A 23,309-nucleotide genomic window follows, 5' to 3' on the forward strand; every position below is an offset into this window, starting at 1 on the left:
AACATGAGTTTTTCTTTCGAGTAGCATGCAGGCCCTGGAAGAAGGCTTTTGATGAGCAGCCCTTATCCATGAGAGGCTTCATTCTTGCTCTAATCTACCATTTGTGCAATTTCCTCTGATCATTGTCATTCAGTTTGATCCGGGCATGTGAAAGGGAATCATTTTCTGATTCAGAGAGAGACTTGAAATGTGAAAATTCAGTCAATTGTTGTGCTGTCCTTTTTGCCCATTTAACCTCATTCCTCCATTTAGTCATATGCCAGTTTCCATACTCCCTAATGACATTCTGTATACGAGAGACGAAACTGTCCCAAGCATAATCCATGTCCTCCTGGGCATGCAAAGGCAAGGGATGAATTGCAAGTCTGATCATTTGCTGGAAATATTGATGTCGGAGATAAGCCTGATTAACATGCAGTAATCTACTGGAAAGAGGTGGCAAATCATCCAGTGGCATACCAAGTTGCAGATTCATCCATAATGGGGCATGATCTGACAAGCCCAATGAGAAATCTATGAGGAGATGAGGGCTAAAATCTGCATATTGTTGTGGGTAAAACAAATAGCATCTGTCAAGCCTTGCCCAGTATGTAGTAGATGCATTATGATGAAAAGTATATCCAGGCACTGACCCTTGGAGAAGCAGCCATAAATCTTCAGCCTACACAGAGAGAAGCATGCTATCCCATTTCTGCCTTTTCGATGATAGCATATGAGATCTTGAAGTGGTGTTATCTCTCGACAGAGGGGAATTGTTAAAATCTCCACAGATAAATGCATTAGATCTCCATGGATATTTGCTTAAAGAATCCCATAAAGAAGCCCTCATGGCAGAGGTCTGGGAGGCATAAACTGATGCAAACTCAAGAATATCACCATTGACATTACATTGTATGACCATCCATCTGCCACTGCTGTCATTGGAGGCCAACTGAGGCTCCAGCTCATGTCTGACCATTATGCATACACCTGAGTAGGTAGTGGTACCAGCATAATATATGTCATAACCGCCAAAGTAATCATGATGACCAGCCTTAGAGTGCTGATTATGCTCTTGCAAACAAACAACATTTGGCTGCATTTTATGTACATAATTCGAGAAAAGCCTCCACTTTGAAACATTGCAGAGGCTCTGTACATTGTATGTAAAGCACTTAAGTGTTTGATGCATGAAAGAGATATATACAGAAAGGTATAAATATGAAAACAAGATATCAGAGAGGCAAAGCCTCTGCCTGCATGGGCTGCATGCCTTCATGATCCATGCAGCTTTTCTTCCGTATGTCTGTATAGCTCCCCTTGTGTCTCCATACAGTTTCGCCTATCTCTCGTACAGCCACGTCCGTACAGTCTGCCTTTCCCATACAGTCCCTTCCGTACAGCTTCGCTCTTTTTCCCATACAATCTGCTCTTTCCCGTACAGCCTTGACCGTACCTTTGTATAGCCTGGTTTTGTCTGTACGAACCAGTTCTTCTCCGTACATTATCAAGTTCTCGCTCTCGTGCTTCTCTGTACCCTCCTGTGACTCGCTTGTTTTCTGATTCTCTACTTCTCCGTACAGTCCCTCTTGCCTTGTCTTCCTTCAATCATGGCTTCAGGTTTGGATATTAGTACATATGCTCGCAAAGAAAGAACTGCAGAAGCTAAGCGCCGCTCTTCACAGCCTGCAGCACAAGATGATGAACTTACTATGGAAGCTCAATATGTGTTTGACACCCTCAAGGATGACTTTCAGCAGTCACGATAGGAATGGGGCAAACCATTTCCAGAGGTCACGTACAAATTGAAATTGCCCTCCCTCGTGAATCCTCTCAGGAAATTATCTCAAACCACGGTTATAATTTTCTTTCCAGGAAGAATCCCAGCAGCCAGTGATGTAGCACAGTGGATTAAGTCCATCCTTGGAGGATGCTTTGTAGAGGGAGTATATTTTGCATCTAGAGGCTTTTATGAGGTGCATTTATCGGATGCTTTATGCAAGCAGAGGTTACTTGAGCTTTCTCCCCTCTTTTATGGGAAGCAGATGGTTCATGCTATGCCTTGGTCCCCAAACAAGGATTATCAAAGTCTCATACGACATCATTGTCCTGTATGGGTTGAGGTTGTTAATTTCCCAGACTATATGCATGAAGAATTGCCTGGCCTGCCTGCTACTTTGGGACAGGTCATTTATCCTCCACGCCCTATGGGAAACGGCAATAGGTTTTGCATTCTCTGGGACACGGATTCACCTACCCCTCCTTCTATTGCAGTGGAAGTTGAGGGAGTGCAATTGGGAAAAAAGTATTTTGAACTGAAATGGGGTGTGTTTGCGCGCGCGCACACACACACACACACACACACACACACACACACACACACACACACACACAGAGACTTCCCCTTAAAAAGGGTTTCCACTTTCTCATAATACTTCAAATTCTATTCTAATGTATGCTCTTTGGATCCAATGTTTGTACAGGCAGGTCTTCAAGTATCCTTCTTTCGAGCAAGATTTCAATTTGTACTTTGTGAACTATTGAGGTCTTCTAACAATGATTTTGTAGAAGAGGTTTCAAAACAAGATGAATTTGTAACGAATTTGATAAGAATTGCACATTCAATCAAATCTATTACATCAGAAGCACGCAAAGGAGTATTACAAAATATGCTCTCCAAGATTAAGTTTGTAGAGCCAATATCTTTGCCTTTGGATCCAAGGTATTCTCAATTCTCTTGCACTTAGTGAGACCCTAAAGGCTTTTGTGTTGCCTTCAAAATTTCATAAAATGACTATCCTTATTTTATACTATATTTAGTTTTCCTCTATATGTTCTAGTGTTATCTAGTTCACAATATCTTCTAGATTCGTAGTTAAGAATTGTTAAACTCTACAGAGTTAATCCTTTTCATGAGATTAAGTCTATGTATAAATTTCAAGCTATATTACCTGCAACAATCTTGTTCTACTTGTCAATATGCATTCTATGTTTTTTATTATCTAAAAATTTCTAGAATGCTTTTTTATATTACTAGATGACAAAATGATGTACTTATATTGGAAATAATGTAAGGATACTAGCTCAAACAAAATCTAGACCCTACTTATCAATATTTATAAAGCTTTTGTCTACCATTGGCTATCCTATGCATTTAAACTTTATGTTTGTTGTCCCTTTGTTACATCCTCATGACCTAGGAAAGTTCCAATGGGCAATGTTCAAATAGCTTACTAAGATTGGCTTCCCTTCTCATGAGACCACCTTTTATAGATTTCTCATGATGCATAAAATGACATGTTAAACGTTTGCATCACCTTCAAGTATTTGATGTCTGTATTAATTCACTCCCATTTTAATGCATATAGTTTGAGTGTATCGTAAACTCAGATTCTCTTTTACTCACCATCAAGTACCCTTGAATTTGAAATTTTGTAATCAACTTCTTGTAAGCAACATATAGAAGCACCAACTAAACATGGTGAACATAGTATCTAGCCAACATTAATGTAATTTTTGACATGTGCAACTTACGTTCTTACACATTACTTTCTTCCATACGTTTTTTATGTGTACAACTTACGTCTTTACACATTGCTTGGATGAAAGGCCATTCTTTTCATTCAACATCTTCCTATCCTGTATTGTTTTTGTAAAAAAAAAATTGCATGAAAAAAATATTTATTAGTGTAAAAAGAAGAATACAAATAAGGAGACTTGAGAGCTCTAAAGCTAGCACATATTGCAACTCAGCACCTTAGCAACAGTTAGAAAAACTTCTCTTCTTCCCAAAGAAGAAGAGCACGTCTAGAATGTCTATTCGCATTCAATATTGAAAGTCAATTGGCACCGGTACTCATTGAAAACCAGTCGATTCCTAGTGTACCCGATCATTTGAGCCATTGTAGCTTTGATCAATTGCCAAATCTCTAGCTGATATTCGTTCATCCTAGACTTGTCACCCACAATAACCACCTTCCTTTGTAATGGAATGAAAATGAAATCCTGGGCTAGCCATCGTTGCAGCATCCGCCAAATAGGCTTAACCCTGAGATAACCCCAGAAAAGATGGAAGTGGGATTGCAGTTGTAATTTACAAAAAGGATAGAAAGGAGAAATGTCTCGCCACTTCACCAAACGATCCTTTGTAGGAAATTTACCAGCTAACAGCCTCCATAAAAAACATGGAAGGGGAGGGGCTCGAAAACAGGCGTGGAAGCCACTTACTCAGGAGAGAAATATTGCGCCTTCTGATGTTAGGAAGGCCCAGCCCTCCTTGGTTCTTGGGAAGCTTCATTGGTTCGCAGAGGATGTAGTGCATCCGTCTTCTTTCGCCCTCCTCCATCCACAGGAAGGCACAGAAAAGCCTCTCCACTTCTTGCCACTAACACTTAGAGAATTGCCAGATAGAGGCAATATAGGTGGTCGCTGCTGAGAAAATGTGCTGGATAACCAACACACAAGCATTCCACCCCAAGCTTAGACCATGCCATGGCCTTAGCTTGGCTTTAATTTTTTCTAGGAACGAGTCGAATCTTTGGGGGAGGTCACTCCCAAACGGTTGGGTGCGCCAAGATATCTTACTATTTCACCTTTCCTCACAAATTGGAGAGGTTTATCAGATAGCCACGACAAGGGGTGTCATTTGTCGTTCTAATGGCAAATGTTTTTTGCCAGCTGCACTATGAGCTCGAGGCTTCGCAAAAGAGGTCGATGATGGCGAAAAGAGTGTCAACACTGCGGGGCTCTTCTGCTACACCTATCATCATATCATCCGCGAAAACCTATGTGCTAAATTAGTTTCCAACGAGAGACGAATCCCATGAATTCTACCCTTCGCCATGGCGGTTCTAATCTTGTGGATGAGAGGAATCGTTCCTATTGCAAAGAGGAGGGGGGCAAGCGGACAGCCTTGGCGAATGGATCTCTTGAGATCAAAACATCCAACTGCACCACCGTTGAGACAAAGAACTGTCGATGCATTGCCGAAAAGAGCCGATACCATGCTACCAAATCCATTTCCAAACCCAAGTTTGTTCAACACTGCCAAAAGGTAGTCCCACCTGACTCTATCATAGGCCTTGTCCAAGTCCAGGCTAGCAGGAGGACCTTCTGATTATATTGCCAAGCATAATCCATAGTAGTAGAGATATTCAGGATGTTTTCAAATATTTCCCTACCTTTGATGAAGCCACACTGTTCCAAGTCAACTGCTGACATGCAAACCTCCCTGATTCTGATAGCGAGCGCCTTCCTGGTAGCATTGTGATCGGCCGCTAGTCGTCGACCTTCAGTCTGTTGTATGACGTGTTAAGCATTGTGATCGGCCGCTAGTCGCCAACCTTCAGTCTGTTGACCTTCTTGGGGCAGAGCTTCAGTAGTCCCGCATTAACATCCAGCAAGAGGGTACCTCTATCCAATGCATAGTTGACCATCTCAGTGTACTCTGGAGCCAGCATGTCCCAGAATTCTTTGAAGAATTCTGCCATGAAGCCGTCTAGGCTAGGGGACTTGTCAGATGCCATAGCCTAGAGGGCCTCTTCAAGCTCTTCTATCATGAAGGGTCTACCCAAAAGGCCTCTGTGGTATTCTGACACACGGGGTTGAATGCCCATTAAGAGCGCTTTCATCTTGGCAAGCCAGTCAGTTGATTGCGTGCAGGGGTCACCCACAATCTAGCTGAGCTCGTTCAGAAAAGTGTCTACTATATGCAAGTGCTTAGAGATCAGGCAACAGCCTTGAGCATCCATCACCCTATCAATATTTTCTTTCTCACGTCTCCTCTTTATTGATTGGGAAAAAAACTTGCTTGGCAATCTCCCAAAGCTAACCACCGCTGACAGCTTCATAGTCTGGCATCTTCTGCATGTCGTGAATAACTGTCTCAATCTCAACAAACAGGGTAGCCGCCATCTCATCTATGGGGGTCTCTATCAGGGCCACTATGATGGATCTCCGAATAGATTCAAGCTCTTTAGCCGACTCTCGTTTGCTGTGTCTGTACTCCCTATCCCAATCTTTGGCCTTAAAATGTATCCTCCTTATTGCATTGTCCCACCTTGTTGCTGGGATCCAAATTTCCCTCTTGTTCCTTCGTCCATTCTTCTTTGATGAGTTTACAAAACTTTCTTGACCACAAAAACTTTTTGTTGCAAACAAACGGGACGTCAATCGGCTTGGACTTGGAAGACGGAATAGAGAATCTCCATATGACCGGCACATGGTCTGAGAGGCCCGTTTGCAACACGTATTCACCCTCCATGGGTGCATGCATCCACCACGCTTCGCCTGCAGCATAGAAGTGATCAAGCCATCCTGATCTGAAGTCAGCACCAAGTCTACGATTTGACCAAGTAGAGCCTTGCAACCCTGCCTGATCGAACTCAATGCAATCAACTAGCCCTTTGTTGAGCACCAGTTCATCCTAGGACTCGCGCTCCTACGGGGTGGAGTATGTTGTTGCATGGGATCTATCTTCCACACCTTTAGTGAAATTCCAATCTCCCCCCACTAACCAATGTTCACCCTCCAGCTTAGAATTAAGGTCAAACCAGCATCTCGAACTCAATGCAATCAACTAGCCCTTTGTTGAGCACCAGTTCATCCTAGGACTCGCGCTCCTACGGGGTGGAGTATGTTGTTGCATGGGATCTATCTTCCACACCTTCAGTGAAATTCCAATCTCCCCCCACTAACCAATGTTCACCCTCCAGCTTAGAATTAAGGTCAAACCAGCATCTAGCTCTCTCCACCGGGGCGTTTAGAGCATAAACACATGCAAACCCTACTTGAAAATCATCAATTAAGGCTGAGGCTGCAACAAGACAGCCATCCTGGTGCAAGAGGATGGTTGTGCCTCCTTGGGCAATTTACAAACACATTGAATCCCAACTTCTTACATGCAAACCAAAAATCATCATTCGACCCACATTTGATCTCCTGAAGCATTACCACATGCGGTTTGAATTTTCGGACTACCTCTAGGCATCCTCTTTGTTTGGACTTCCCACAGCACCCTCTCACATTCCATGACATCACTTGGATCCTCTCCCCTAACTTTCCTCCGAGGACTTATGAACATCTTTAAAGAAGTTAAATCTGTTGACCCTGGCCATCCCCGCACTCCTTGCCACACCCTTGAGCCTCTTAGTGAGGCTAAGTGTGGCTGACTCCATTGCCTTCACCTTGACCTTTCTCCTTGCTCTTCTTATCTTCATGCACACTGTTTTTGTGGTTCGCATCGGGAACGGTCTCCTCTTCATCGTTGGAAGAAGCTGTCTCCTTTAGCCTTGGAGGCTTCTAGACCGAGCCCTCCTTCGACTTTAGGACTGTAAGAATAATGCCTTGGGAAGCCATGCCAGTGATCTCGCCAAAAGAAATCAGACGCCAAAAGTTCCACTTCAGTAAGGACTTGCTGCGAAAATGGAAGAACTGAGGACAAGAACAACATAGTAGGCGATAGTACGCTTCAACACAGTTAAGCAACCCAACAAAGACAAACGTTTGTCCTTCCACTTCTGAAACTTGCCGCGAACTCTTGCCAGACACCAATCCAAGCGTTGCTTCATGGTAACACCTGGCAGCCCAAGCGGACAACCAAGATAGTGCAGCACATATCCCGGTTTTATAACCTAAAAACCATATTGCTCAACCCACTACGGCTGGCTATCCCAGTTTAAAAATAGCACTGTTGTTTTAAATCTATTGATCTTAGAATCAGAGACGAGGGCTCATAAATATTCAACAGTGTATCGAGATTGGACTGAGTAGCTTTGATCAATTGGAATTATTCGTTAGCAAAGAACTGCGCAGCAAAATTCAAGCCGTCTGGTAAAGAAAGTCCGGAGAGTAATCCTCGGTTGATGTGATGATCAGCAGCGGCTCGGTGACTATGGCAAAGGGCAAGGGTGCTAGGGGACACCCTTGACGAACCGATCTTTTGAGAGGGAAGCTGTCATACAAGTATCCATTGATAAAAAGCCAGAAGCGTGGGCCGAATTCAAGCTTTCCCATGACTTTCAATATAAAGTCCCACCTAACGCAATCATAAGCCTTTTCCAGGTCGAGATTTAACATCATAAATCGCTGATTCTGGAGCACCGCATGGTCAATAGCCAAAAGCATATTCAAAATTGCGTCATGAGTATTTCTGCCAAACAAGAATCTATATTGATGCGAATGCAGGAGCCTCGAGAGCAGAAAACGAACTCTGAGAGCAAGTGCCTTAGCAAGAACCCTATACGAGGCGTTGAGCATCGTTAAGGGTCTCCAGTCACCAGGATGAAACAGATTAATAGATTTGAGGATAAGTTTCACCACCTCTCGATTCATAGAAGGAGACAGAAACCTGCGAGTGAAGCTCGCATTGAGCATATTGGTTAGATCTTTTTCGCAAAGGGACGAGTAATACTGGAAAGAATGCCATTGGGGCCTAGCCATTGAGTGCACCACGTATCGGACCTCTTCCTCCTCAAGGCTTTGTGGGGTCTTCTTCAAGTAATACTAATAGTGGAAAGAATGCCATTGGGACCTAGCCATTGAGTGCACCACGTATCAGACCTCTTCCTCAGTCAAGGCTTCGTCGGGGGCTACAACCTGAACTGTGTTCCCAAAAATCATTGAAGTGCCTCATTGGAGCAGTACCAACAATGCTTTGATAAGTGCTGATAAACCACCTTTGTAAATTCTTATGTCCCCTCTATTCTCTTACTTCACACTCCTAGAACTAAAACATAGCTACAAGGAATGAATTTTCTTAGACAAGGTACTCTTAAATGAATCAAACTTTTGCAAATCTACTGCTCAATATACCAAAAGATTATTTCCCACCTAAGCTTTACTATATTTCTGAAACAATTTTTGTTGTAAAGTCCTTGTAGAAAGTCACATAAGTCTCTTCATTAGTTGATCCATGAATATCTCTTTGTATCTTTTGCACCAAATTCGATAACATTTCTATAAATTATGGATTGAAGCTCCTTTTCAAACAAATCTAGTTTAGACTATGTATTGATTTTAAATCTACAATGTTCTCCTGATGTACATGTAGACTATGTATTGATTTTAAATCTACAATGTTCTCCTGATGTAGGTGTAGGGTTGATGGGTTTGACATAGAAAAATGTAAGTATATGGATTCCAAGAAACTTCCTTTATGGCTAGTCTTCAAGAATGCAAATAAGCTCATACAAGATCCAATCTACACAATGTTCAAAGCTGGTGATGACTTGCGGCAAGACATGCTTACTCTTCAACTAATGAAGATAATGGAAAAGGTATTTGGCAATTTCATTCGTCTAAAACCAAATTCCTACTTTCGTTTATGATTCAAGCTAATTGTGAAAGGGAATTACCAAAAAATCGTATGAGCTCACTCAAAAGTTTTGAAACTAATCTATGATTTATTTTCGCAGATTTGGTCTAAATCTAATTTGAATCTACAAATGAGTATATATGGATGTGTGGCAACGGGCTTATCTAATGGATTCTTGGAGATAGTTCGCAATGCGGAAACATTATCAAACATTGCATTGGTAAGGACAAAAGAGAGACATTTTGATGACAAAGCCAAATTTAATAAAAAAGGGTTAAAAGTGGGTTGAGGCCACTAAATTTGATATTGATAATACATTGGTTGGTATATATAATTTAAAGAGCCACTGTAACCCACACAAATCTCTCCACCGAGGACATCAATTTAAAGTACCTAAGAGGTTCCTTATCAAGCTTTCCATAAAGCACATCATTTATACTTTATTGTACTTGCCATGTTTCATATGAAAATTTTGAATAAATTCCCTGTTCAAGTCAACAATAGGTCAATTGTTTCTAATTCCATTAGATACATGCAACAACTAGACCTTTCATTAATTTTAAACCTTGTAGCCCATGATAGCATAATTCTCACAATATTCCTATACCTAGTGTGTTATGCCAAGAAGGACTATCACAGATTGTCCATAAAGAGCTCACTTACTTTGAATACCACATACACTTCCAAAAATGCAAGTAGAACGAAATAATCATCATTACCACACCTTCCTCCTAAAGTGCCATAAATTCCATGATTGTGATATTCAAATTGGCAAAATTGATTTAAAAGTGAAGAATATTGATGGATATACTGCCTCCCTCATGTCTAGCCTCCTCGGTCTGCCCTTACCTTCATGAGTGGGAAGGAGACTCATGCATCGTGCCTTTGTCACGTGTGAGAGCGTGTTGAGTGAGCAGCCCCTTGTGCTGGCTCGACGTGCGCCCTTTTGTGCCACAGCTCATGGGCTATGGCCTTCATGTGCCAGCTCCATTGCATCATTGCACCATAACTCATGGGCTGTGGGCTGTGGGCTGTGGCCTTTACTCGGTCAGCTCCGTGTACTCGCTGTAGATGCTCAACGAGGCCTGTTCTAAGATAGTTGCTCTTGCGCCATCTCCAATCTAGCTATTCATTGTGGCGTTCTCCAACATAGTTGCTCCAGAGGCTCTTGTGCTTGATCCAGGTCCCCGCTTCAGTGCCCTTGCTCACCACATATTGAATGACAATCAGTATTACCTCCAGCACATCGGGTGGCCTCTTCTTCCAACATCATATCCCTCACCACCTCTTGTATTAGGACTGATGAAAGTGTTCAACTAGCCATTTTTCAAAATTACAACCATTTCTTTTGTTGAAGATCGAGCCTCGAATCAGCTCTTGTACTTCACTCTCTCATCCTTGCTATGAGAGCTCAAGCTTGGTTGTGCAAGCAACTCCACAAGGCTCCCTCTCAAGCTTGGTTGTGCAAGCAACTCCACAAGGCTCCTCCAAGTCCCCTTCTATCCAAAGCTTCAGCTAGAGACTCTTCCTAGGCAGTGACATGTTTGTGGCATTCTTGGTAGACCTTTTCCTCACGAGCGCTTTCCTTCTCCTTTTTCACTCTCTTCTTCCTATCTCCCAGTTCCCACCCTTCAACGGGAGAACGGAGTCTCCACTCCTAGCTACTCCTTGTGGGAACAATGCACAACATGAGTCATCCACAAGTGTCACGCAAGTGGCCTCTAGATTGTTGCAATGTGGTTTCACGCGAGCAAGAGGGAAGAGGAAGAGGGGAGGGAAGAGGGAGAAGGAAGGGAGAAGGGAGGAAGAGGAGAAGGGGGATAGAATGACAACCACAAGGGCACTAGGAAGGAAACAAGAGAACACCCAAAACACTCTCTTGGAAGAGAAGAGGGAGCTTGTATTCAACTTGGTGCAAACAACAATGAAGACCAAAGTCAACCATTTGCCCTTTTATACAAGTCACCTTTTGAAGGGAGGGCCAACCCGAATCTCTTTATACAACTCTCTCTTCTCATTCTTTTACCATCCTCTTGGGCCCATATAGCTCCAAGACACAATCCAAGCTCTGTGGACTTACCATTGTCCATCAAATCACATCATTTAACCCATGGTGGCATATTGTTAACCAATCTGTTAACATACCCCCCTTCCTGATCTCGATCCAGTCCTCTGGATCATGTAGTGTTCATGGTTGTTGGAGCATTGTCAATGAAGATCATACAAAGTAGTCATTCGTGTGCACCGGGCTGTATCTTCTTTTGGTCCATTGCAGCAAAGGGATGTAGTGGCTCCTTGTTATGGAATGTTGCTGGAAGTATGGATGAGTGATTCTTCTATAACTAGCACCTCAGGGTTTGAGTGAGCCAACTTGAGTACTTGTGACCATTCAAAGAAGGAATAAAAAAAAGAAAAAGAGAAATCTAAGGGGTAAGTTATTTGGAAGAAGGTGTTAGTAACATCCTAGTGGTGTTAGTGTTAGCATAGTAAGTAAAGTGCATTCTCATGCTTCTCTTAAGTCCCATATTTGATTTGAGTGGGATTTCTAATGGATTCTCATTAGACTGTCTTTGATATGCCATGTTGCTGGTGGTGGTTCTTGCAATGAGTGAGAACCGACTTTTGAGCTTACTGACCCTGAGGATGCTAAGGTAGGTATGGAGGTCGACAAGATGGTATTTGAGGCAATGTCTTTAGGCTCAAGGTGATCTTGTAGGACTCTTACTGATCTCAAGATCAGGTGTTCATTGACACGGTTGAGGCCTCAATTCTAGGTTGAGTCCACCTCGATGCGGGGTCAAGGGGCGGCAAATTGCAAAATGGGGTTTATTTCAATGCAATTTGCACACAAATTTCATCATTTCTTGATTCTCAGGGTCCCAAATTTTATGTGCTTTTTCTTGATTTTTGGGTTCCCATAGCTATCCCTACAACCAGCGGGATAAGGCTATGGCGACGACTGGCGAGATAGAGCTATGGCAACGACCGGCGGGATAGAGTTAAAGCACTGACCGATAGGATAGCCAATCAACGGGATAGGGTTAAGGCAACGACCAGCGGGATAGCAAGTCAATGGGGTAACTCTACAGCACCGATCAACGGCTGTTAGATCGACGCGGAAGTAACTCTGACACGCATTAAATCAGTGCGACATGGTAGACCGTGGTCAGAGGTTAGGTCGACGAGATAGTACTACGACACCGGGTCAACGTAGGTTGACTTGCAAGATATAGCTAATGCGCCGATCGGCGGGATATTTGGTCGGTACGATAACCGACTCGGCGGGATAGTCACTCACAGTGTCGCCGACTGAGATTTGATGGTTTCCAAAGATTTTGCAGTTTTTGTTCATGATTTTTTGTGATGGGGGGATGCTACACTACCTAATCTACCTACTCAATAAAAAAACTTGAAAAAAAAACACTTTTTGAAAGCCAAAATGCAAAATTTCAGAAAAGGTGAGTTCTAAGGTAAAAAACTACTTCAAAACTTGGCAAAATTCCTTATTTTTGTTGTTTTTTTAGTTGTTTTGACCTCACACATGCCTTAGCAATGAAGCCTACTAAGTTCCCATCAACTTGAAATACCAAAAAGCATCAAAGACAAGCTTCCCATGCTCACAAATGGCTTTCCTACAAGAAAAAACAGTTTTCCATCCTCTCTCTCACTTTCCACCTCTCTTCTCTCCTACAACTCCACTAACAAGCTCCAAGGTAAGCTTGAAGACTTGTGCAATGGGAATATATCGAAGGAAGACAAGTGCAAATGCAAAAGCATACCTTTTCTCCCCGACAACAATGCCAAAAATGTAGTGGGGCTCAGCGGTGACTCACGTGTCATGGGGTTGTTGAAGATATGCCATGGAGTCTCCACTCGTAGCTACTTCTTGTGGGAGCAATGCATAGCATGAGTCGTCTGCAAGTGTCACACGCAAGCGGTCTCCGAATTGTTGCAATGTGGTTTCACGCGACCAAGAGGGAAGAGGAAGAGGGGAGGGATGAGGGAGAAGGAAGGGAGAAAGGAGGAAGAGGAGAAGGGAGAGAGGGGAGTGAAGGGGGATAGAGTGACAACCACAAGGTAGTGAATCTCTTACAGGACATAACTTTTATAGGCAAGATAGTAGGCCTCACTCCCTCGAGGAGTCAGATTCAGGATTGGATACAGGCCAGCCTAGATGCTGACCACATCTAGGAGGTCACTATCCATGGATGCAATGTTTTCCTCCTCTAGCTAGGCTCCCCAGATACCGCTTTGACTCTCGTGGAGCGTAGCCTATCCTCCTAGAACCCCACTTGGTTAGACCTCATCCCTTGGTATCATGGCTTCATGATGGAGGACATGGACTCGACTCACCATGTTCCTCACTTCCCAGTGATGCTTTGATTCCCGGGACTTTCGAGGGAATACATGCCCATCCTTTCCTCCATGAGAGTGCTCTCAATGGAAGCAAGAATGGAAGAAGGAGAGAGAGAGACAGAGAGCCACACAAGTTTTGGTGGGTGCAAAACCACCCTAATCTTCTTTTTCATTCATTTATATATGTGTTTGAGTATTGTACATAACCGGGGTAAAGGCACAATGACCTTTAACCCCCACAACCTCCCACTTAAAGGACAATGTGCCTTTAAGGGAGAACAACCAGTGAGCATACTATCCAATGCCCATCAATACACGACAATACTCAAACTGCTGACTAGGTAGACTCTTCGTCAGCATATCTGCAGGGTTATCATCTGTATGAACCTTGACAAGCTCTATGCGCTTGTCCTCAAGTACCTCCCTGATGAAATGGTACCTGACCTCAATGTGTTTGGTCTTTGCATGAAAGGCCGGATTCCGTGCTAGCTGAATAGCACTCATGGAATCACTATGCAATGACGATACACCTGTATGAATCCCCAAATCTCCCACTAGCCGATCAAGCCATATAGCCTCCTTGCAACCCTTTGTGGCTGCAACATACTCAGCCTCTGTGGTAGACAAAGCAACACACTTCTATGCGCGAGACATCCAGGGCACTGCACCACCTGCAAAGGTGAACACATAACCAGAAGTGGATCTCCTACTATCCACATGCCCTGCATAGTCTGAATCTGTGTACCCAAGTCCACGCATGTCTCCTTTACCAAAGCAAATGCACATCTCCTTGGTACCCTTCATGTACCTCATGATGCACTTAACTGCCTCCCAATGCCTCTTTCCTGGACTAGCCATATACCGGCTAACAACTCCCATTGCAAATGCAATGTCTGGTCTAGTAGCTATCATAGCATACATAAGACTCCCAACTGCTGATGCATAAGGAACATTGGCCATCGTGGCTCTCTCCTCATCTGATTTGGGACTATCTATATGACTCAGTTTCACATATGGAGGCAATGGAGTACTCACTGCCTTCCCCCCCTCCATATTGAAACGCTGCAATACTTTTGTAACATACTCTTTTTGTGAAAGCCAAAGGAGTTTCCTACTCCGATCACACGTGATGCGCATACCAAGAATATGACCTGCAAATCCCAAATCCTTCATATCAAAGGCCTCATGCAACTTGGCCTTTAATGCATCTAGCTCATAAGTATTCTTGCTAGCCAATAGCATATCATCCACATATAGTGCCATGATTATGAGGCTATTATCCTTAGCCCTTTTAGTGTAGAGGCAGTGATCAATTTCACTCCTTCTAAAATCCTGGGACCGAATGAAAGCATCAAACTTCTGATACCATTCTCTAGGTGCTTGCTTAAGACCATAGAGACTCTTCTTTAGCTTGCAAACTAAATGCTCTTTGCCCTTTTCTTCAAAGCCTTCTGGCTGCACCATGTAAATTTCCTCATGCAAATCCCCATGCAAGAAAGCTGTCTTGACATCCATTTGCATAAGCTCCATATCCTCTACTGCCACTAGTCCAAGCATGCATCTAAGTGTGGTCATCTTCACAACCGGAGAGAATATCTCATCAAAGTTCAGACCCTTCTCTTGCTTGAACCCTTTAGCAACCAAACGGGCCTTGTACCTAGGCACATCATCACCTGTGACCTTCATTTTGTAGACCCATTTACATGGCAATGCTTTCTTTCCATGTGGCAAAGAAACCAAGTCCCAAGTCTTATTCTTCATAAGTGAACTCATCTCTGATTGCATAGCATACTTCCACTTGCATTGATCCTCACGCATCATAGCCTCTCTGTAGTAAGAAGGCTCCCCGCAATCAGTAAGCATCACATAGTCTACCCCTGGAACAAACTTATCAGGCGGTCTAGACACTCTAGATGATCTTCTCAAGGGCATTTCAGCTTGCTGTCCCACCTGCATATCAGCCACATTTGGCTCATCATTTCCACCAATAGATGATCCATCATCTACCCTTGATTGTATACCTGTGGGTGTACTTGGTGGTACCATTTCTTGTACATTTGGTGCATGGACAGCTTGCTGTCTATCAACATATGCAGGTGGATTCACATCCTGGAAAGTGATTCTCCTCATTTCCACATCCCTCATGGGTGCCTTATGCATCTTCTTCTCATTGAAGACCACATCATGGCTGCGTATGATCTTCTTTGCTTCTGGATCCCAGAGATGATAGCCCATCTCTCCACTTTCACCATAACCCAGAAAGATGCATTTCCTAGACTAAGGATCTAGCTTCTTTCGAAGCTCTTTTGACACATGTGCATATGCCTCACACCCAAATATACGCAAATGAGAGTAAGAGGGCTTCTTGCCACTCCATGCCTCTTCAAGGATACCACCATCCAAACTCTTACTAGGTGATCTATTGACCACATGCACTGCAGTCTTCATTGCCTCAGCCCAAAAACCACCAGAAAGACTTGCATTGGAAAGCATGCATTGCAATCTTTCTTGAATGGTATGGTTCATATTTTCTGCAACTGGATTTTGCTCTAGAGTACAAGGGGATGTGAGCTCCCTCTTAATCCCACGTGTATCACAGAAATGCTGAAAGTCATGAGAGAGATACTCTCCACCATTGTCAGTCCGTAGGCATTTAAGCATTCTACTGAAATAAGACTCTTGGTCAGCTTAGGCACATGTCTCACATGTTTCAAAATAAATGCAGACCCATTTGCAAAAGAAAACTTTGTCACCTGCTCCCACTATGTCACATGCATAGTCATTTCCAAGATGCACACAACCTGTCTTTCCACTATCATAAGTGGAGAACCATTCCCTATGGGGAGTAACATGGAATGAAGCACCAGAATCCAAAATCCAATCCTGGGAATATGAATCATCTGAAGTGGTAAGCAACTCTGCAGATAAAGTAGACATGAAGAGAACATCATTGTCACTATCATGTGTGACTGCATTGATCTCCTCGATCTTCACTTTTCCTTTTTCCTCCCTTGGACTCTCTTCCTTTTGATTTGCACCCCAATTTGCATTCTTTTTCTTATCCTTTTGCTCTCTTTTCAGCTTGTAGCAATCCTTTTTCATATGGCCCTTCTTGCCACAGTGGTAACACTCAATGTTTCGTGCCCTGGATTTGCTACGAGACTTCCCTCTTTCTTGGGACTTCCCCCTGAACTATGATCTACCCCTTTGCACATTTAAGGCTGCATCCTGCTTGTTGCCATCCATAGATTTCCGTCTAATCTCCTCGGCCAACAAGCTACCCATAACATCATCAAATTTCAGTACTCCACCAGGTGCAGAGTTACTGACAGCTGTACGGAAGGTATCCCATGAGGATGGCAATGAACATAAGAGAAATATTGCCTTAGTCTCCACATCAAAATTCATTTTCTGAGCCTGAAGCTGGCTGAAAATAATATTGAATTCATTCAAGTGAGAAGCAATGGAGACCCCTTCCTTCATCTGCAGCTCAAACAACCTCTTCATAAGGTAAACTTTATTAGAGGCAGTTTCCTTCTCATAAGTGGCACACAGTTTCTTCCACAAATCTTCCATAGTCTGCTCATTTACTACTGTGAAATAAACTGACTCTGCAAGATGAAGTCTAATAGTAGACTTTGCTAATGCATCCAACTCATTCCAATCATCCTCAAACATATTTGCAGGCTTAGCTTCAATCCCTGCTAAGGGTTTAATCCGCTTCTTTTGAATAAGCACATCCCTTATTTGTTCTTTCCACAAAGAAAAGTTTATCCCATCAAACTTTTTAATGTTGAAAAACTCCTTTTCAGACATGGAAGAGGATGCCATGATGCAAATAAAGCAAAATCCCAAATGCTAGTGCCTTAAGAGAGAATCACACCAAATACCAGGTGCACCCAAATGTGTATGCCACAATAAAGTGAAATATCACCAAAATTCAAAGCTCAAAGCATCAAAAGATGCATCTAACTCATGTGCATATACTATGCATCCATATGAGCAAATTTGGCCCAAAAGAAAATGCCAATAAGTGCCAAATGACTCAAGCATAAACACTGTCCACTGGCATATACATCAATAATATCTCATCCAAGAGAGCATAGCACTATCAGTGCATCGCCTACAATGTGTCAAAGCTGTCCCTCAGCATAAAATAGCATCCATGTGCAAAGCGTCCATAAAAAATAGCATCCCACAAGAAAATTGGGCCTATCAGCACATCCAATAAGGACCGCAATGCATCAAATGACCTATAAATCATCCACTGCAACCCAATGCATACCACGAACGAGCGCACAGTGCTCAAACTGCAACCGGAGTGATCTGCATAAGGTATGCTCAAGAAATCATAGTCCCACGGTAATGACCACTACTGAAAATAGAACCTAAGATGCCTCAAAACATGGGTGCCATTGCATAATCGGACTCAGCAAGAAAATCTGCAAATATCTCTCTTCTGCCAGAACTCCAAAATCCCAACCGATGAGTGAGAAATGGGAGTCAACACTTATCCACTGCCATGTGGCATAAATCTAAGGTTTCAAAACCTTAGAATGAAAAATGCATAACAGAGAGACGAAATCGAATACACAGAGATCTATAACTCTGAAAATCCTCCACCGAATTGCGCAAGAACTGATAGGTAGGGGTTTTTGGGCGTCCGGAACGCAATGGGACAGACGGTTTTGGAAACCGTGGTCTCAATCACTGGGTCAACACACGGACTGAAAAACGTTTTTGGAAACAGAGCTGTTTGTAAACTCCACCGGAGTGCGAATGATGAGCAACATAGAAGTTTTAGGACCTCCTGAGTCCACTGGAACTGATAGATCTGCAAATGGTTGCTTCAAACTTGAGTTCCAACACCCGGGCAAAAAACGCAAGAACTGACACAGTGAGTCAGAAATCCAATGAAATGATCCCAGATTCAAGAATGAAGGTGTTTCCAAGCTCCTGAAGTGAAGTGGACACCAAAAGCAAGCAATAGTTGCCTCTACAAGTCAATATGGAGTCTCTGTCATCGAACGGAACAGGGAAAAGCTCAAAAAACGACTTTTTCTTTGAAACCACTTAACAGGCTCTCAAAACCACTTCGCAAAGCCAAAGTGACTTTTCCAAAGGTTCCTCCAAGGTCTTTGCACACTCGGATGCAAGTAAAGTCACCCACAAAGCTTCCCACAAAGCTTCTCCTTCCTCCCACAGAGCTATTGAGCTTCCAAGCATTCACGCATGCTCAGCTAGATCACCCGGGCTCTGATACCAGTTGAGAGTGCTCTCAACGGAAGCAAGAACGGAAGAAGGAGAGAGAGAGACAGAGAACCACACAAGTTTTGGTGGGTGCAGAACCACCCTAATCTTCTTTTTCATTCATTTATATATGTGTTTGAGTATTGTACATAACCGGGGTAAAGGCATAATGACCTTTAACCCCCACACTCCATTGGACGAGCGTTTGGAACACTTTTGGAGCACCTAGCAGAGTCGGAGGCCACAATGATGATAGATGATGGGGTTCCTTGACTCAGACCCATGATAGAGAGCTCGGATACCCTCCCAAATGTGATTCTCTTAGGAGGTACTCTTTGTCAACGCATGGAGGTTTCAGGCTTACCAGGCTAGTGTTTGAGGTGTAGACAGATGGGGCACCTAGCTCGCGATTGCACACGTGGCTAGCACCAGACTTATCCCTCCCCCCAAGAGGCACATGGATAGCATAGTGACATGAGAGGGGACGAGACTTGGAGGCCACCTAGGCAGACGCAACAAGAGTCTCAGAGACAGTAACCAGAGTCGCAAACCCCCTAGGTAGAACCTTTGGAGGGTAGATGGATTAAGGTTGGGGCAAAGAAGAGGAGCAAGTGGGCCAAAAAGAATCAACGATATCGTGTCAACCATAAGAGGTGAGCATAGATAGCTACGCAGTCACAGGGAGATCCAATTGGAGACCCACAAGTATCACGTGATCTAGAGACAAAGACATCGACCTCAAGACATCTCTCAGGCCCCTCTAGAGGAGAAACACCTTGTCCACCATAGAAACCCCCACCACAGCCAGAACCAGCAACAGAGACCCTCAAAGCAGCGAGGAGCCTCAGAGGACGCAGGCGCCTCCATTGCAGCACCCTTCCCAGGGGACATCAGACTCACTCCTCACAGCCTTGTTCTCCCTCTCTTGTGGACCCACCAGTCTCCTCTTTGCAACCCCCTCCCGTGCCTTCCTTTCCCATGTTGCCACGGCCTGCTCCTTCCCTAGTGATTACCTGCCCTTCCCCTCCGGCCCCCTCCCCTGCCCCTTTGTTAGTTGCAGCCCTCTTCCTCGAGCACCTCGCCAGGCGCTGCAACTGACCCCGCTTTCGCGAGCACAGGCAAGGTAAAGACTCTCTGTTGATCTCTCCTTAGCAGCAAGCCAACGCCTTAGGCAGTCCTGACTCAGCCTCCTCTTTCCACAGTTCCGGGGAGTGGAGTCATGTCAATGAGTCCGTGAGCCTTCACATGCGTGCTGGGAGAACGTTACCGCGAGAGTTCTGGCAGTTGGGACCTTGGAACTATTTAGAGATTCCGGATTCTTACCCCATGCCCTTGGAGTTGACCATTCTGGTCCTGCAGCTTGGTAAAGGGGGCATTAGTGCAGTAGGATCGAGCACCCACCTGGTTCAGATCCTCCATTTTGCCTCCATAGGGGTGGAGAAGTGGACACTAGAGCTCTTCGACGCGATGATGGAGCACCAAATTTACCAGATGATGGATGAGTGGAATGGACCTCTAGCTCGCTCACAGAGGTTCTCCATACTTCTAGCTTGCCTTCTCTCCAGCGAAGGCATCAAGCCAAGCTGTAGTAGTGATCCACCTGCTAGCAGAGACAATTCTCATAGCCTCACTGCTGGGCCCTCTAGTAGTGCGCTGACCTCTTTGGCGTAGATATCTCCTTCATGCAAAACTGGGCACGTAGGTTAGGGATTGAGCCAATGGTGACTCTGACCCATCGCTGCATGGACACAAATTACTCTCTTCCCAAACCTCCAACAAAGTCGTTGAAGTCACATTTCTTAGAGTAGGCTCCCATGCACAGGCGAGCCTTGTTCACTTGCTGCCCCAAGTTTCTGCCCCGAGTTTGACCGTAGTGAGTTGGAATGGCCTTCATGACCATGCGTGCAGTCAGCTGCCACAGTACTTGATACTCTGTCAAGAACTGTAGTGCACTCTAGTAGGTGGACCAATGGACTTTCTATTGATTCAGGAGCACATGTTCTTCACAGCAGACATCACACACCATCACCGCCTTCTCCTCGAGAGGGGCCCAGAGATTTGGTCCCCAACAGTGGGCAATAGAGGAGGGGTCTACATCTCAGCATCCCAGGCGGTAGACCCAGGCATTTTTGCATAGGGTGAGCTCATTCCATGCCACACAGTGTGGATGGGCCTTCAGGTAGAAGAGACTCAAATTGGTGTCTTGAGCTTGTACGTACCAGCTTGCAGCACTGCCCGACTAGTGACAACTCACAAATTGCCTCCCAAAGGTGGACTCATGGATTGTTGGAGGAGACTTCAATAACCTTGAGTTCCTGGAGGATAAGCAGGGAGGAGCCTCTTTTGCAGAGACACTAGCAGGGGAGAGGAGTACTTGGGAGCAGTTCATCTTTGCGATCCGATCCATGGCACGGACCCCTAGCGAGAGCCTGAGTTTTCTAGGACCCCCGGGTAGCCTATGCTTCTCCTTTGGCCAGCGGAGATAGGATGGACTACTGGAGTGTCTAGATAGATTCTATATCAAGGATTGGTCTTTACTATGTGGTGGCTCCACTGGTATTTCAGTAAAGGCACCACTATGTCCGACCATTCTCCAACGGTACTCCACTTAGAGTAGCCTCATTGCGGACTCCCCCAAAAATGGGTTCGCGTTTCAGATGTTCTTTTCCAGGAGCATGTACATACCAACTTGCAGCACTGCCCAACTCACACTTTGCCTCCAAAAGGTGCTCATGGATTGTTGGAGGAGACTTCAATAATCTTGAGTTCCTTGAGGATAAGCAGGGAGGAGCCTCGTTTGCAGAGATGCCAGCAGGGGAGAGGAGTACTTGGGAGCAGTTCATCTTTGCGATCCATGGCACGGACCCCTGGTGAGATCCTGAGTTTTCTAAGACCCCTGGTAGCCTGCGCTTCTCCTTTGGTCAGTGGAGAAAGGATGGACTACTGGAGCATCTGGATAGATTCTATATTAGGGATTGGGCTTTACTATGCGGTGGCTCCACTGGTATTTCAGCAAGCACCACTATATCCGACCATTCTCCAACGGTACTCCACTTAGAGTAGCCTCGTCGCGGACTCCCCCAAAAAGGGGTTTGTGTTTCAGATGTTCTTTTCCAGGAGGTGGACATTCAACAGCAGCTGATAGCAGATCTCTGGAGACAACCCGAAAGCAAACCCAAGGAGGGCTGGGCAGCTTGGGTGGCTGAGAGGATTCAATGCAACAGTGGGGAGCTCTAGAGTCAGGCCCTCAGGCGGAGAGCAACTCTTCAGGAGCAGGAGAGAGCCCTTCGCAGAGACCTTGCATCTATCGAGAGACTCAAGGAGCAGGATCCGAGATCCCAGTGGCTTAGGGATTCCCTAGAGTGTGCACACTTGGAGTTACAACATTTGGAGGTTCACAGAGCAGAGTTCTCATACCATTCTTCCTGGGCCAGGTGGGTCCAACAGGGAGATAGGATGACCCGACAGTTCTTTTAGGCTACCGGACCATGATCCGTAGGAGCCCAGCTTCAGCAGCTTTGAGACCCATAGGGACACATGCACACGGACCCGCAAGATATCCTTGAGCTGACTATAGCCTTCTACAGTCAACTTTTTCAATCAGAGGAGGTATCACCCACCACCATTTTGGCTAGAGAGGCGGTTTGGGAGCAGGTACCCTCAGTAGTTTCACTAGGCCTTACCAGATGGTTAGAGGCTCCTTTCACGGATGAGGAGTTGTGGAAGGCCCTTCCAGCCCAAAAGTGCCCTAGCGAAGATGGCCTAACCCTGACCTCTTTTCGATGCTTCTGGGAACCTATCTCCACCCCTTTCAAACTAGCCTTCTAGGAAATCTTCGACTCGAGATCACTCCCACACTCCTTGAGCGAAGGCTGGATATGCCTGCTTCTGAAGGGGGGCGATAGGTTAGACATTCGACAGTGGAGGCTGATTACCCTTCTCGACACCGCTTACAAGATTTTGGCCAAGGTCTTGAGTCTACATCTGAGACCCCACCTCCTAGATATCATTCATGAGACGCAAACCGGTTTTGTCCAGGAGTGTAGCATCCTGGATAACATCTTCACATTCTAGGAGGGTTCTAGGAGGCAGTGGACCAGGTCAAGGAGGAGGCGCAGCTGTTCGCAGTTCTTCTTCTCAATTTTGAGAAGGCATATGACAGGGTGGAGTGGTCCCTCTTGGAGGGAACCATGCAGAGGCTCGGTTTCTCAGAGAGATGGATCGGAGGGGTATCAACTCTCTATGCGAGCAGTTCTAGCAAGATGATTATTGGGGGCCACACAGGTGATGCCTTCCCTCTCCCGCTCAGTGAGGCAGGGCCACCCGCTGGCCCCTTATCATTTCCTTTTCGTGGCAGAGGCCTTAGGTTACTTTCTGCACTCCTAGACTCTTGGTATTATAGGCGTGCGGC

At 44.8% G+C, this 23,309-nt stretch overlaps 1 protein-coding gene across 1 annotated transcript in view; it reads left to right on the plus strand.

The window, feature by feature from the left end:
- Positions 1 to 23,309, plus strand: part of LOC147905289 (uncharacterized) — a 75,923-nt gene that overhangs the window by 48,111 nt on the left and 4,503 nt on the right. Inside the window, exons 6-8 of the mRNA XM_087378893.1 lie at positions 2,463 to 2,701; positions 9,071 to 9,254; positions 9,393 to 9,512. Of these exons, the coding sequence (XP_087235019.1) occupies positions 2,463 to 2,701; positions 9,071 to 9,254; positions 9,393 to 9,512 (543 nt within the window). The remainder of the gene's footprint in view (positions 1 to 2,462; positions 2,702 to 9,070; positions 9,255 to 9,392; positions 9,513 to 23,309) is intronic.

Source organism: Dipteris shenzhenensis, chromosome 1, assembly GCF_047967505.1.
Source record: "Dipteris shenzhenensis isolate YYH24624 ecotype China chromosome 1, Dip_SZ_1.0, whole genome shotgun sequence".
NCBI lineage: Eukaryota > Viridiplantae > Streptophyta > Polypodiopsida > Gleicheniales > Dipteridaceae > Dipteris > Dipteris shenzhenensis.